At 31.2% G+C, this 14681-nt stretch overlaps 4 protein-coding genes across 9 annotated transcripts in view; 1 reads left to right on the top strand and 3 right to left on the bottom strand.

Moving 5' to 3' along the window:
* Window positions 1-1692, bottom strand: part of Nfi (Nuclear factor I) — a 42516-nt gene extending 40824 nt beyond the window's left edge. The window contains exon 1 of one of the 6 annotated variants that reach the window (XM_074256276.1): window positions 1073-1692. In XM_074256276.1, the coding sequence (XP_074112377.1) occupies window positions 1073-1153 (81 nt within the window). In that variant the 5' untranslated portion in view covers window positions 1154-1692. The remainder of the gene's footprint in view (window positions 1-1072) is intronic. The other 5 variants (XM_074256275.1, XM_074256273.1, XM_074256272.1 and 2 more) reach the window with 5 other exon arrangements.
* A 3196-nt stretch (window positions 1693-4888) lies between these two features.
* Window positions 4889-7047, bottom strand: Arpc4 (Actin-related protein 2/3 complex, subunit 4). The gene is made up of 4 exons (XM_074255867.1): window positions 6844-7047; window positions 6368-6694; window positions 6120-6290; window positions 4889-5531 (listed from the first exon to the last, which is right to left on the bottom strand). The coding sequence occupies exons 1-4, from the start codon at window positions 6844-6846 to the stop codon at window positions 5526-5528; spliced, it is 507 nt and encodes a 168-aa protein (XP_074111968.1). The 5' UTR covers window positions 6847-7047; the 3' UTR covers window positions 4889-5525.
* Window positions 7048-8151: 1104 nt separating this feature from the next.
* LOC141536025 (uncharacterized) lies at window positions 8152-12781 on the top strand. The gene is made up of 3 exons (XM_074256230.1): window positions 8152-8513; window positions 8574-8801; window positions 9146-12781. Exons 1-3 carry the CDS (start codon window positions 8420-8422, stop codon window positions 12502-12504), a joined length of 3681 nt encoding a protein of 1226 aa, XP_074112331.1. The 5' UTR covers window positions 8152-8419; the 3' UTR covers window positions 12505-12781.
* A 226-nt stretch (window positions 12782-13007) lies between these two features.
* LOC141535886 (transmembrane protein 45B) lies at window positions 13008-14620 on the bottom strand. The gene is made up of 2 exons (XM_074256049.1): window positions 14434-14620; window positions 13008-14349 (listed from the first exon to the last, which is right to left on the bottom strand). Exon 2 carries the CDS (start codon window positions 14321-14323, stop codon window positions 13559-13561), a length of 765 nt encoding a protein of 254 aa, XP_074112150.1. The 5' UTR covers window positions 14324-14349; window positions 14434-14620; the 3' UTR covers window positions 13008-13558.
* Window positions 14621-14681: the final 61 nt, after the last annotated feature.

Here is a 14681-nt window from a genome sequence, read left to right as displayed (position 1 = left end):
TAAGGAAATTTAGAGAAGTTGCAGAACATTTAGTTAGTTTTCTTTTTAAAGCTTCCAAGTTTGAATATTTTTTAAAATACAATTTTCTGAATTTAACAAAAGTTGTTTTTTGTTTGTTTTAGTTAAATAAATTTACTTAGAAATTAAAAAGTATTAATTGAAGTCCTTTAGGACTACTTTTTTTTTAGTAAGTGGAATTTGAAGATAAAAAATATATAAATTGAGGGTTGATAATATTTTTTAATAAAATTTAGTTATTTTATGATTAAAAAATATTTTTGAAATTAAATTGTAAATTTTGTTGAATGAAAACATTTTAAAGTATAAAAAATAAAGTAGATTTATAAATTTAATGCAATTTCAAAATTTTTATAAAAAATTAAAGACAAATTTATCTTTAATTTAATATTGCTTTTATTTATTTTATGGTTTAAAAATTTTTTTTACCAAAAAAAAATTTACTCGAATCAAGTAAATAATTTAAAAAAATTTCATTTTCTTGATTTGAATAGAAAAATTCTTAAATTAAGAAATTTTTCTTGGTTTAAGTAAATTTTACTTAATTCAAGAATTTTTTCTCTTGATTCAAGTTAATTTTTCTAGGAGTCTAAGTTTTGATATTAAATAAAATTTTATTAAAAAAATTTATAAAAAAGCTGAAAAATGATAACCCAGTAACGAGTGGTGATAATAAAGCGAATTGACTATAAGACAATAATATTACTCTCAGTAGTTTGCGTGCTCAAATCCGCGGCACGCGATCTCTCCCACGAGACCACGTGTTCTGGCTTTCCACCCCGCTCGGGCCGGTTTGGCTTAAAAGGCGTCAACGTAAGTAATACATTAACTACAGATACAAGATATACCATCTAAAACAAAAGCTGTGAGATCGATTTAGCAGAACGAGGACTAATACTACTACGGCCCTAAATTCCGTCAATTAACTCCTAATAAGTCTCTACTAAAACTAAATTCAGAATTTCTACACAAGTTCTACAAAATTTATTCTTAACAATCTAAAATAAAAAAAAAAAATAAAAAAAACATTAAACAATTAAAAAACAATAACCACCTGTCCTACGGAAGGGGCCTGTAGGTAAGTCGAGACATCCGGTTCCACCATGCAGCTCCTCAAGGTATCCGGGATGAACATGAGTAACTCGCCTAATAAATAATTACTTCGTGTGTCCTCCCTCGAATGAACTTTCACTCTAAATATATCTTGGCCGAAAACTCACAACTTGGAATTGAAATAAAAAAATGTAAATAAAAATGTTCATTCCACGTGGACCGCCGCGAAGCCCACCACCAAGTGGGTCAGCCTCTTCCAGCTTCTCTGATAACTCTGGATCACTTTTAAAAAATGATAATGGTCAGTATTAAAACTTTTGAGCTTTCTTCTCTTCGGCAGCTCTTTGCTTTTTTCAGCCACGAGGTTGCTCTTGTTCTTGTTCTTGTTGATGTTGTTGCTGATGTTGATGTCGGAGAAATGGAGGGTTTCGATGGGTGGTGGAACACCGCGCCCAGAAACAGGCATCCTACCAAACGGTGACCACACTCCTGACACAACTATTCCTCGAAGGTTAATGGTGAGTTGTTGTCGCGGATTCCACGACTCGCGGTGGGAATCTTGTCCTATCCCTGGTCCCTAGCTGCTGGTACTGCTGGTAGTAAGGTTTGTAATCGAGAACAGAGGCGCCCTCTACCTTCCGCACTGAGTTTCTGAGGGAACAGAAAGAACAGAGAACATCCACGAGACTACGCCGAATCACAGCGACGCTAGGCGTCGGCGTCGGCGTACTAAAATTCTTTTGCTGTTCCTAATATTCTTCTCTGAGCGAGACAAGGAGGGAGAAAGTTAAGAGTTAGGCGCACGCTCCTTCGGATGATACAACTACAATAACAAACCGAAACATAACATGGTTAAAGGGTGTTGTGGGAGTGAGTTTAAGTTTAAATAAGAATGAGTTAAAGTATGAGTACATGTGTGAGTAGAAGTGCTGGTGAATTGAGAGGGACGGCAATCTCTGCTAAATCACTCGCTGGGTTTCACGTCTCTCTTGGCTGATCCGGCACCTAACCACCATCAGGGTTCACTTACATGATACACTACTACTACAAACTTGAATATTGGAATCTTCTCACTCGCTCTTACTTGCTTGCTATTCGGTTGCGGAAGTTGCGCGAGACGAGTGGAGATACTCTCGTATTTTTGGATTGACTTTCGGGCCGATATAGGAATAGAAGTAGAATGGAGAGAAGAGGATCGTTCGAGTTTCAGGAGGGAGAAAAATCCGCAGGCAGAAAAGCTTTAAAAGCTCTAGTGGTACTGCAGGTGTCTTCTCGCTTGGAATTTATATATCAAAAGCTTTCAAATTAACTTGATATATACTGCCAGACGTTGTAATTCAACTGCTAAACTACTAGATACGGGGATGTTAACAGGAACGATATTTCTGGCTGGGTATGGATCTATGGAGATGTAATCGAAGATGAATTTAGAAAAAGTCATAAGATTTTGATTTTTTTCGGAAGATTTGCTTGTCTAGTATTTTTGAATGGAAAATTGGACCAATAAATACGAAAAATTAATCAGTTGAAACTTCGGAATGGTCAGTTTAGAAAAAATCTACCTGATTTAAGATTTCGAGTTCGAAATTTCGTAATCTGGAATTTTTTTTAAACGAAATAAAGAGAAAATTAGTTTCACCTTTAAAACTGAAAATAGAAATTATTCTCCAGCTTTGGAGAGTGATAAATATACTGACAAAAAATTATAGAGTTCCGCAGACCAACAAAACAACCCTATAAGTCGACCTTTTTAATGTTACATAAACATAAAATATTTACTACTTTAGAAATTTAATGAAACAATAAAAAAAACTTTTAATTTTCTTTCTGTATCTCTTCTACGCAATATAAAATAATTTTAATGATTTAAAAAATTTTAAAGGTACTTCAAAATTCCACCCAACCCTTCGTCATCCGCGTTCGCATTCGCTATTACCCTATCCACTATTTATACTCTGTCTTATTGGACTGTCTATACTAGCGGGGTATATATATGTGAAAGCGTATATTTTTCATGCGGAATATGGCAGAAGAAATTACCAGAGTTGTGTGGTAAGTACGAATAAGAGCACTTTTTCAAGTCAATGGTATGGGACACATTTGCGGAGATATGTACCGATACCGCACAGAGAGTCAGTATACTATCACAGATTCACGTGAATACGAACGAAAGCGGGAACGGGCACGAGAAGCTATAATGTACGACTGAAAGTAATAAAATAAAATTATTGCTAGGGAGATATCACAGAGTTGTAGACTCATATCAACAATTTGCAAGCCCTCTTCTCCACTCGTTTAATTCCAACGTTTATGTTTCAGGTTTTAAGTCAGAAACACACTATTACAGTACAGATTTCATTAGATTCACTGGTGAGATTTGTTAAATGTTTAATAAGCCTTAGTAATTTTTAATGAATAATTTTTTAACATTTAACAGTTAATTATTAGCAGTTAATAAATATTTTTTAATTTTTATAAAATAGATTTTTCGATTATTGAATAAAAAGTGAGCATAAAAATTTTATTAAGACACTTTTTCTGACGTTATAAATAATTTTTATGAAAAATTTAATTAAATTAAGGACATTAATAATTTTGTATAAAAATATGGATCAATTGAAATTAAAAATAAAAAAATGGTCTAAAAAAATTAATAAATATTTTTTAACTTTTAATAAACATTTATCCGTAGTTAAAAAATATTTATAAATATTAAATAAATAAATTATTTCTTAATTAATAGTTAATAAATTTTTCTATTAATAGCAGGAATTTTTTTTTATAAATTTTTTTACGTACATCCGGCAAAATTACGAATAATATACTCGCGTTTAAAAAACAACGAACTACTGAAAAGTTAGTGGTCATGTTTTTGTTGTTGTTGAGTCTTACCTGTAAGCGCGACGACCTTATATCCCCGTACTAGCGTAGTATTGTCCCGAGTTTAAGAAAATAAAAATAAAAAATATATATTTCAAAAATAAAAATAGCAGACGTGATGGATTCCGCGGTTTGAGGGAATGCGTACATGCAAGTAAAGACTACCGATGTCGTGACGCGATTTAAGGAGCACGCTTGTCACCCAGAGCGTTGCAATTGTGGGTGGAATGTTTTCTTACTTATACTCATTCTCATCTATACGAATAGAAATCATCGAAGTCTAATGTGTAGGTAATATGTGTAGTGTATGCTTGTCAGTAGTTTCTGGTGTGTTATGCTAAGACAATGAAATGACCATCGGGGTCTTTGCAATCTGCAAGCGACGTTCGCGACGGGTTTCGCATACGAAAGTTTCGCTGCAACGGTTGATGCTCTCAGAACCACTTAGAATCGAATATTCTTGGGAACTTCACGTCATTTACGGAGAAATTTAGTATAATTTTTAAGCTGTCATTAAAAAATTGTCAGTTGAAAAAAAAAAAAAAAAAATTTTTTTTTTCAAAATAATTTTAAAATTTTAATTTTTAATTTTTAAAATTTTATTTTCCTACAAAACTTGGCGCCATCAATCGGTTAAAAGTTTTAAAATAAAAGGGAAAAATCTTAAAATTTAATTTTCTAATTTTTGTTCAAAATAATTTTTATTATTTTTTAAATTTAATTTTTATTTAAAAAAAAATATTGTTTATTAATTAATTTGTCACTTGATTAAAAATCAGTTAAAAAGAAAGATTATTATTTATATAAATATATAAAAAATATATTTGTATAAATATATAAAATTCTATACAATAATTTTTTTTTTTTTGTGACAAATTTCTTATAATAAAGATTTAGGTGATAATAAATAAAAAAAAAAAAAAAAAAAAAAGGTAAATAATTTTCATTGACTCAATAGAGATTTATTAAATATAAATTACAATGCTGGAAGTTCGAAGAAGTAATCACTATTTTAATTAGCAATTACACCCTATCGATAAAGACCAAAGAGCACCTTATAATTCTATGTTTTATTTTCATTTTATTTTTATAACAAGTATTTTACAATCATTTATTATCTAAATGCTGTTTTAATCCGTTCGGCAGTTGTTACAAATTAACTTTTACTTTTATCAATAAACTTATTCAATTATTATTTATATATCTATATTTAAAGATGAGAGGTGTTGAAGTACTTATTAAAAATATAATAAAATAAAAAACGATTTTATCAACAAAGTGTTTTATCGGAATGGAAATGCATGATTTTACTTTTAGTCTGTACGTGTATTTAAATTGCACAATGTGAGCGATAGACTTTGGAGCATTTATGAAAAATGATTAATGTTTAGTTTTTTAGTAACTAATCTACAAATTGCCCTGATTATCCTTTTATTTATTTTCTTATTGGTCGTAGTACAGAATTAAAAATAATAAAAAAAATTAATTAGTCGAAACATCCTCTGTCGTTGATTTTTTTCTCTCCACTGCAGAACTATCGCTAACGATTTTAAATCGTTTTTTTTCTTTGCTTATTAAAACTGTAATAAATAAAATTTATTATTAGATTGAATAATTATTTTTAATAAATTATTATATTAACAATCATAAAAAATAAATTTTTTTTTCAGAAATTTTTAAAATATGTAATTTCTCATATTTTAGAATAAATTGTAACAAAATAAATTTTACTAACAATCTTCCAGTCACTATATGACTGCCATGATCTGTGAACTATAAATAAATAAAATTTTTCTCATTTTCGTAATAATATAGATAATTAAATAATTTTTTTCATTAATTAATTAAATTAAAATTATTAAATAATTATAATGATAAAAAATTAATTTATATTTATTTTGATCTGAAAAAATTTTCAAGCTCTCAAATTTTAATAATCAATTATTAGTTTATCAATAAATTTAATTTTTTCATAAGAATAATTTAAATTATACTGACAGATTTGTAGACAAAAAATTTTTAACAGAGAAATTATGTATTTTAAATTAATATACTAAAAATTTTAATTAAAATATTTTGTCAAAATAAAATATTCAAAAATTTTTTGACACCTAAAATTCTATTTTAATAATTTTAAAATTGAATAAAATTATTAAAAAAATGTTTACCCTTTTTAAAAACTCCTCAGCACAAATACGAGCTCTTGCATTCATAAATAATTTCATTTCACTTATTTCTCTGTCGATTTCCTCCATAAAATGTATAACAAAATCTATTATTTTGTGCTTATACATTTGTTCAACATGAATATTTGTAATAAGAAAACTTATATCATATCCCTAGAAGAAAAAAAAAATTAAGCAATAAATAAATAAATAAATAAATAAAATTATTAATAAAAAATGAAAAAACTTACTTTGACAGGTACTCTCCTGAGAATCATAAAATTCTCAGCTCTCATCATCATGAATCTTGTGAACTTATGACACAAAATTCTCTCCATTTCATCAACTTGTTTAACAGCTATACTTATCCTCATACTATTAATACTCGATTCAATTAAAACTTTTTCCTTATCATTCCTACTTACAATAACTGGAGTCAACAATAATTCTTTACTCATACCGACTTCTATTTCAGGTTTATTGTGTTTTTCAACAATTTGTGACTGAAAGTTCTCCATACACATCGCCGCTGTAAGCGTACGCCTCACAGCTGTTAAATACGGTTTTAATGTGCCAGACTAAAATAAAAAATAAAAAATTAATATTATTTCACCATCGCAATTTTAGTAAATAATCATAATATTTAATATAAAGGAAATGTGATAAGATAAACTAGCACTTTAATTTCTAACCTATATTCTCAATATATTTTCTTTTAAATACTTACCATGTTTACAGGAAGATTCGGATATATTATTGTAGGTAATAATTAAAAGTAAACTTTATCACTTAGCGGTTATTATTTATACAAATAAATATTATTTGTAAACATGTGAAAGATGACACATTACGATTGTAAAATATAAAATAGAGGAGGTTTTAAAACACTTTCAAAGGGGCTTGGCCGTTCTTTTTTATTACTGCGAATTTTAGGGTTTGTTTTAATGTTTTTGTTCGCTACATACATCTTGCTCTGTGGGTATCGCATGGGAGTTGGCAGATGTAGGAAATTTACAGCAGCATACTCGCTGTCATATGTCATGATGGCGCCAAGTGACGAGGAAAGAATTGTTAAAATATTTAAAATATTATAACACTGAAGTTAGCCGTCAGCTGTTTGACATTTAATTGTCACTTGACAATTTTTTTAATTTTTTTTAATAAATAAATTATTCGAGAAAAATAATTATTAAAAAAATAGACAAGAAAAAATTTTATAAAAACCTGCATGTAAATTTTTTTAAACATATCATGAAAATTTTTTTTGATAAAATATATTATGACTCACCAAGATGTCTTTAATCTACAACAAAAAATAATATTTATTATTGAATAAATTAACTGTTAATTTTTTTATAATTAAAAAATTAGGAAAACTTATTAATACTTACACATTTTTGCCTTTACCATTGATCTTTACGGAAAATCACAGACTCTATCTAATTTCATAAAACTGGACGTTCAGATTAATATAAAAATTAAAACAACGCGAGAAAATAACACTTAGAACATATTTAATAACAATCAGAATATTTGTTAATAAAAAACATTCAAAATTTATACCCGTCTTTCTTTCTCCGACGCGATTTAGTATAAGAAAATCTACTACGTTAGTCAAATAAGGTTAGGTTTTGGGATTTGACTCTTGTGGTAACGGTAATACATAATACTGAAGTTAGGGGTAAGCTGTCAATTTAAAAAATTTTTTTTAGTTATTTAAGTTGTTAATCGTCCTGATGCTAGCCAGAAATTTTTATTTTAAATTATAATTCTCTAAATTTAAATAATGAAAATTAATAAAAATTACAAGTGAAAATTTTTAGAAGCATTTTTTATTGTAATTAATTTGTTAAAAAAATTTTTAAAATTGACAGCTGACCGCTAACTTCAGTATTATTCCCCGATTCCTTATTCGCTAAAAAATTAAGGCGCGCTTCGCGCGCAATTTAAATTCAAATTGAATTTATTCGCATTCTATTATTTCATCAGATGGTATGTCAGTTTTTAGTTGACGCTGCTATTTTACGCGGGGAATGTTTGTTATGATCACGACGGTCATTAGATAACCGTCATCACCATTATTTATTTAATTATCTTCACAAATATTAAAAAAAAAAAATTAATAATTAATAAGTGACTTACTTTTTGTGCTCACAATTTGTAATCACCCAGCCGCAAAATTTCTAACTAATTATTTGTGCACAAATGAGCATCAAACTCAAAACTTTGAGGTTAGATTGTCGAGTAAAAAAAAATCTTTGGTTTAATTTAAATAATTAATTATACTCCAAAAATAAATAATCATGGCAAGAAGAAGAAGCTTGAATCGTCGTCGCTCACGAGGATCAATGAATACTTCTGGTGTTCTCAATGACGACACAAATGTTTACGATGACGGTATTTATATTTAATTTTATTATTTACATTTGACAGTAATTTTTTATTGACAATTTTTAGATGATGAACTATGGATGAAACGTATCCCTGATGAATCAAATATATCAAAGTACTACAGAGGATCTATGTCTTCCTCTAGGTATTCAAAGTCCTTTTTAAATCCAGACTCGGATGTCATTGAAGCTTTGGGTGATGATGAACCGTTTTGGGAGCGGTTGGATGATACTGACCCAAATATGTTGCCACGGAGAAGGAGTGGACCTAATCCTAGAAAATCTGTTAGAAAATGTACGTATATTTGATTATTTGGCAAAATCAATTGGTAAATATAATTTATGGATCATTATTAATTTAAAAATTTTTTTTTCTAATTTCAATTTTCATAATAAAATTTTATTTTAATTCAGATTTGCAAAAAATTCATTTTTTTGTTATTTTATATTTTATTTAATTATTAATTTTATAAAAAATTTAAGAATTACCTCATTGAAATTTTTAATGTGTCAAAAAATATTTTAAATTAATTTTTCCAATAAATAAAAATTTATAAAATTTTATTCATCCTTTTTTGATTCAAAAAAAAAAAAAAAAAAAAATCTTAAATTTTTACATTAATTTATTTTTTTTTTTAGCTAATACTATAAATGAAACATTGACATCAGAGTCATCAACAATACCTCCACCAAAGCGAAGAAAGTTCCTAGCATCAAAAACCCGCAAAAGCACCGGAGACGTTTTTTCCCAAGCCCTGAACGACTCAGAGCCAGCAGTGGAATCTGAGCCAGTCCGCCCATCCGACCGGCACGTCCAAGATCCCCGGCAGTCTTTTTCTCAAAGCGAAATGATAGACCGGGGTCACCGTTCAGGATTCCAGTCATCAGAAAGCGAGCACGAGCCGCGAACCAAGAGAACTATATTCAAGAAACCTCGCCGAGCTAGTTCCAGTGTTTCCCGAGTTTCTCTCTATGAAAAGGTACTCGACGAAGCCGACGTATCAGCAGTTGGACCTTCGCAGCCTCCCGACGACCGGAGAACCTTCGTCAAGCCTCGTACTACTTTTTCTAACTCACCTCGGTACAGTTCTCAGAACAAGAGCAATCTAAGTCAACAAAGCTTGACGAGGAGCAAAAACGGAGATGGAACTGTGGAGAGCGACAGTGACCTTGATCTAGCGTCTCAACAACGTCCGCGCTTTAGACAACATGCAGTCCAATCTGGAGATCCTTTTGCCAGTATCATCAGCGAAACTAGTTCTGAAAAAGATGCTAGTCGGATTCAAAAGAGTCCCGATCAATCCGGAAGATCAATACAGTCAGAATCTAGGAGAGAGGAAAATTTAAGACCAGAAATTGAAGATCCGAATGAAAATGACTATAAATCTTCGACTTCAGGAGGGTCTAAGTCTAATTCAAGAGGCAGTAATAATTTTGTACTCCGTGACTCTGCTGGTGAACATTCCGATAAACAGAGCAAAGTCAAAAAATCATTAAAAACTCGCGCATCGTCAGTACATTCAGATATTTCGGAGAATAAATCTTCGACGACTAGTATCAGCGAAACTTTCAAGTCAATAGAAAATATTCCTTCGGATTATGAGACTAATAGTCAGGATTACGAGCCTATTGAAGAAGAAGTTAGTGAGGCGCCGATGGAAGCTGAGGAAAATCAAACAGAAGATCAAATTGTGGATCCAAGTCAAAATCAGAAAACTCTTGAAGAAGGTACTGTTGAAGAGACTTCAGGATTTAGAGCTGATGACTTTGATGAAGATGGAGATGAAGAGGTAGGTGATAAAGAAAACCGGAAGAGTCTTAATAATTTAGAGGAGGATGTTAATGTTTCTCAGACACGAAAGAGCCCAAAGAAAAGTGGTAGCAAGAATAGAAAAACTTCTGATGCGATTATTGCTAGTCAGGAGGAGAAAGAGATTTTGAGGCTTGACTATTCAAGGACTGACAGACGCAGAACTAGGCAGAGTGAAGGTGATTTAATTATAAATAGTTCTCAAGTTCAGGTGGAGCTTAAGAAGAAGAGTGTGGGGAAGAAATCCCATTCTAGAATTTCTGAGGTTGATAATTTGACCTCGGTAATTGAAACTGATAAAAGTCTGAGTGGATCTATGAGGAAGACGAGGTCTGGGCGAGTTTTGGAGAGATTGGAGAAGGGAACTCCTGAGAAAAGCTTGGGGGGTAAATCGTTTGGTAAGGCTAAAAGGCCGAGGTCTAGGATAAATGAAGAGGGGAAGGTTGGAGTCGGTTTGGAGAAGAGTTTGACGGGTTCCCAGAGGAAGACCAGGTCTGGGAGGGTTTTTACGGAAGTTTTGAGTGACGATGGTGAGTTTGCGGAGCGGTCGAGAGTTATTGTCGAGGAGGGCAAGAAGGTTCAGAGAAGAATTTTTGGAGATTCTGAGGATGAGGAGGAAGAGGAGGAGGAGGAGGAGGAGGAGGAGGTGAATGAAAAGGTTACGGAGGTTGGTGAAGCTACTGAGAGGCTGGGAGGGAAAGATCATAGTCAAAAAAATTTTGATGGAGTAGTAGAGAGTCAGGAAATTGGAGATAGTATTAGGGGCGGAGAAGTGGGTTCAATTGCTGGGAATTTGGACGCTGGAGAAGGAAGTAAAGATGCTGATGATCAAGAGGGCGATGAGGAAGTTAGTCAGGAAGATGATGAGGAAAGTCAGGAAGTTGAGAATGAAGAAGGTGGCGAGGAAGTTAGTCAGGAAGATGGTGAAGAAATAAGTCCAGTAGAAAATCAAGAAGAAGAAGAAGAAGAAGAAGAAATGAGTTTGGAAGTAGAAAATCAAGTAGAAGGGGAAGGTGATGAAGAAATAAATCCAGAAGTAGAAAACCAGCAAGCTGAAGAAGAAATAAACCCAGAAGTGGATAATAAAGAGGATGAAGAAGAAATACTTGAAAAAACTCCTCAAAGTCAAGAAAAAGAAATAAGTAGAATTGAAAAAATAGACCAAGAAAAAAATAAATCAATTTCTAAACGTAAATCTAAATTAGGTTCACCGAAACATTCTTCAACGCGTTATTTTAACAAAGATAAAAGTTCTGATGAGCTTGACAGTGATGAAATTGATGAAGAGTTGGATAAGTATGTCAGAAATACTTCCAAGCTGTCTAGTTTACAAAATAAAAGTAAACCAAGAGAAATAAATCCGACACCAAGTGACTTACCCTTCCGTGAAAGTGACTCCGACAATGATAATTTAGGCGAAGTTAACGAGGCTATTGAAGAAGCTAGACCTAGTACGTCAAGTATAAGGACAGTGAATAAAGCTGTAGAATCTAACAAGTCACGAGGATCTAAGCAGCTTCAGAGTAACCAAAGGTCTATCTTGAGCTTTTTTAGCAACACCACTGCAAGACCGTCTTTGCATATCAGTACCAAGCCGCTGGCGTCTTCGGATCTGCTGAAAGAAGTGGATGCTAAGATGAAAGAAATAAAGAAGCGGCGGGATGAGTCTTTTGCTAAGCAAATAAAGGAAGAAATGGCTGCTAAGCCGGTAAAGTTGATGCCGGTGAAGAAGAAAGTTGGTATCAGCTTGGGCAAGAAGAATGTTAAGGCTAAAGAGGTTAATAAGGCGTATATTGTTAATGGGGTAGTTTATAGGAAGCCGAGATTGCCACGGCCAAAACACTGGGCCACTGATAGGCTGTATAAATTTTTGTGGAAAAAAATGGAAGCTAAATATGATCTCCAGACGCGAATCAAGTCGGAAAAGTTTGTCACTGACCTCGCTAAGGCTGTTGAAGTTATCACGAAGAAGAAAAAGTACGAGGATTATAAATTTGTGCTGGAAGAGCTGATGAAGAAAATGGCACGGTTGGGAATTATTATTACGAGGAAGGATTTTTATGATTTTTGCTATGACTTTCTGCCGTATGAGTTCAGGGAGATGGTCACTCCTATGCTGCTTCCTGGAGCTGTTCATCTAGTCCCGTTTGAGCCTGAGAAACTCAATACACCGATTTTGAAAGGTTGATTTGCGTATAAAGTGTAGATAAAAAATATTTCGGCTCAGGGATAGAGAATAATGTAATGTTTATCAAAAATTTGTAATATAAGTAAAAAAAAAAAAAAAATTAATATTCTAGAATTATCAGTTTAATTATTTAGCAATTTAATTTCAGTTTGTTACAAACTTATTAAATAAATATTGCTGATAAGAATTCTTATTAAATTATAATTTGATGAGTGTTTAAATAATTAAATGATTATTTTTTTTAGCAATAAAAAGAAGCTATTTTGATAAATAAAAATGTTTGTTACTTTTATAAACTTTTGGATTTTTATTTTCATTTTAATTTAATGTTAAAAATATATTTTTATTTAATGTTTTCTATAAAAAATAATATTATTTCAGATGGTAAATTATTAAAGTAAAAAAAAATTTTTTTAGAGTATAATTTCAATAAATTAATAAATTGAATTATTAATTTTTTTTTAATTAAAATTTTTTTTGTTGCATTTATTAATTAATTATATTGATGATAAGGAATATTAAAAAGAAAAATTAAAAAAAAAATTCAAATTTAAAAAAATTATAAGGAGAATAAGGCCAATTAGTAGCTTTTATAGCTGTTGAAAAGTCTGACAAAAAAAATTTCTCGGTCTAAGAATTTTTCTGATCAAAATAAGTAGATGAAGTTCTTCAGAGTTACTTACTTTATTCAAATTATCTCATTTCGACATTTTAATTTTTATTTATTTTTTAGCGGGAAATTTCGGGGATAGTTTAAATAAAAAAGCCAATCATTCCACTAATTTATTTGATTTATATTTTTCACAAAATTTTCAATCCAAAAGTGTTGTATTATAAAATTTCCAAAAATAGTCTTGTCTGTAAAAAAATTATCAAAGGCACAATACTAAAAAAAATATTAATTCCTACAAAAATTCCCCTAAATTGAATACATTTTTTTTTTGGCACTTGTAAACATTAGTCTAAGTTTTAAAATTAAATAATTATTACAAATTACAATAATAATAATAATAATAATAATCAGTCATGAAAAATTATTTAAACTAATTAAAATTTAAATATCATGATGAGGTTCATGACAATAATCATAAATAGGAATTTCCGGCGGTTCTTCGGGTAATTTGGGCATGCACCCCCGAGTGACACAAACCACGCAAAGCGTGACAGCAAAAGCAGTAGCAATGTGCCAAGAAAACGCCAGAGCTACTCGTTCAGGAGACAAAATTTCTAAAGGATAAGTCCTGACCATGTGAGCGATCCATCCTCCATGAAGAATAGTAGTGAAACCTCTGAGAATCTTCAAATCTGGCCAGATTATTTCCAGCAAGACAGTGAACGAAGTCATCCAGACAACTCCCGCGAGAATTTTATTTGGAGTGTTCATTGCTCCACTGGCCCAAACGAACAGGAACCCCTCCACAAAGAAACTTTGGGCAAGCGCTAAATGCGCCAAGCTGTTGGTCACATTTCTTGGAAAGTAAAACGTCAGGACGTCTACTAGACCGGAAAATGCGAAGAATAAATAAATTGTCGCGTGGACAACTTTTGGAGACACTGTTTCGTTGTCAGGAAGACCGCCGATCATTGTACCCACGAGACCGATCGCGGTGGCGATCAATTTGAGACTTCCTTCGATTGGATGAACTGAGAAAAGTTTTTCACAGTATCGAGCGACTCTTCTGGACTTTGATGGGTCGTTTTCTTCATTGCGCTTTGGGGTGATCCAGAATTTTGCGTACTCGCAGCACCACTTCAAGCCGAAGGCGTAAAAAATGCAGCCAATTAATACGTAAGGAAGCACTGATTCAAATGATTCCATTTTTAAATTGAATTTAAAATAAATACCTAAAAAAAAAAAAACAAATTAAATTTTTAATAAAATTTCTTTTAATCAAATTGCAAATTTTTTTATTAATAAAAATTACTTACTTATTTTTTTATAAATTTTCTTTTTTCATATTAAAATATTTTTTGATCAACTATAATCGTGTCAACTGTGCAATAAGCACAAGATAAAGTAATTTAAAGTAGGCCGCAATTTATTTATAATTTGTTAAATTGTTTTAGTTAAAAATATGTGGGCCGAAATGTTTTGGCCGAACTTACGCGACCTCTGAAAAGTTTTTCAAGCCCATGAGGTTCTCAACGATTTGTTTGAAAGTAGAGTGTTGCTCTAT

Source organism: Cotesia typhae, unplaced genomic scaffold, assembly GCF_013202065.1.
Source record: "Cotesia typhae breed Kobodo isofemale line unplaced genomic scaffold, CoteBio_Ctyphae scaffold_152, whole genome shotgun sequence".
NCBI lineage: Eukaryota > Metazoa > Arthropoda > Insecta > Hymenoptera > Braconidae > Cotesia > Cotesia typhae.
This window is presented reverse-complemented; position numbering and strand designations above follow the sequence as displayed.

What these genes read in the sequence shown, in the direction of transcription:
- LOC141535886 (XM_074256049.1), bottom strand. Translation starts at nt 14,323, where the DNA reads ATGGAATCATTTGAATCAGTGCTTCCTTACGTATTAATTGGCTGCATT.
- Arpc4 (XM_074255867.1), bottom strand. An exon ending in TCAGGAGAGTACCTGTCAAA is followed by an intron (nt 6,291 to 6,367) that starts GTAAGTTTTTTC and finishes TTTTTCTTCTAG; the next exon opens with GGATATGATATAAGTTTTCT.
- LOC141536025 (XM_074256230.1), top strand. Translation starts at nt 8,420, where the DNA reads ATGGCAAGAAGAAGAAGCTTGAATCGTCGTCGCTCACGAGGATCAATG. An exon ending in CACAAATGTTTACGATGACG is followed by an intron (nt 8,514 to 8,573) that starts GTATTTATATTT and finishes GACAATTTTTAG; the next exon opens with ATGATGAACTATGGATGAAA. An exon ending in TAGAAAATCTGTTAGAAAAT is followed by an intron (nt 8,802 to 9,145) that starts GTACGTATATTT and finishes TTTTTTTTTTAG; the next exon opens with CTAATACTATAAATGAAACA.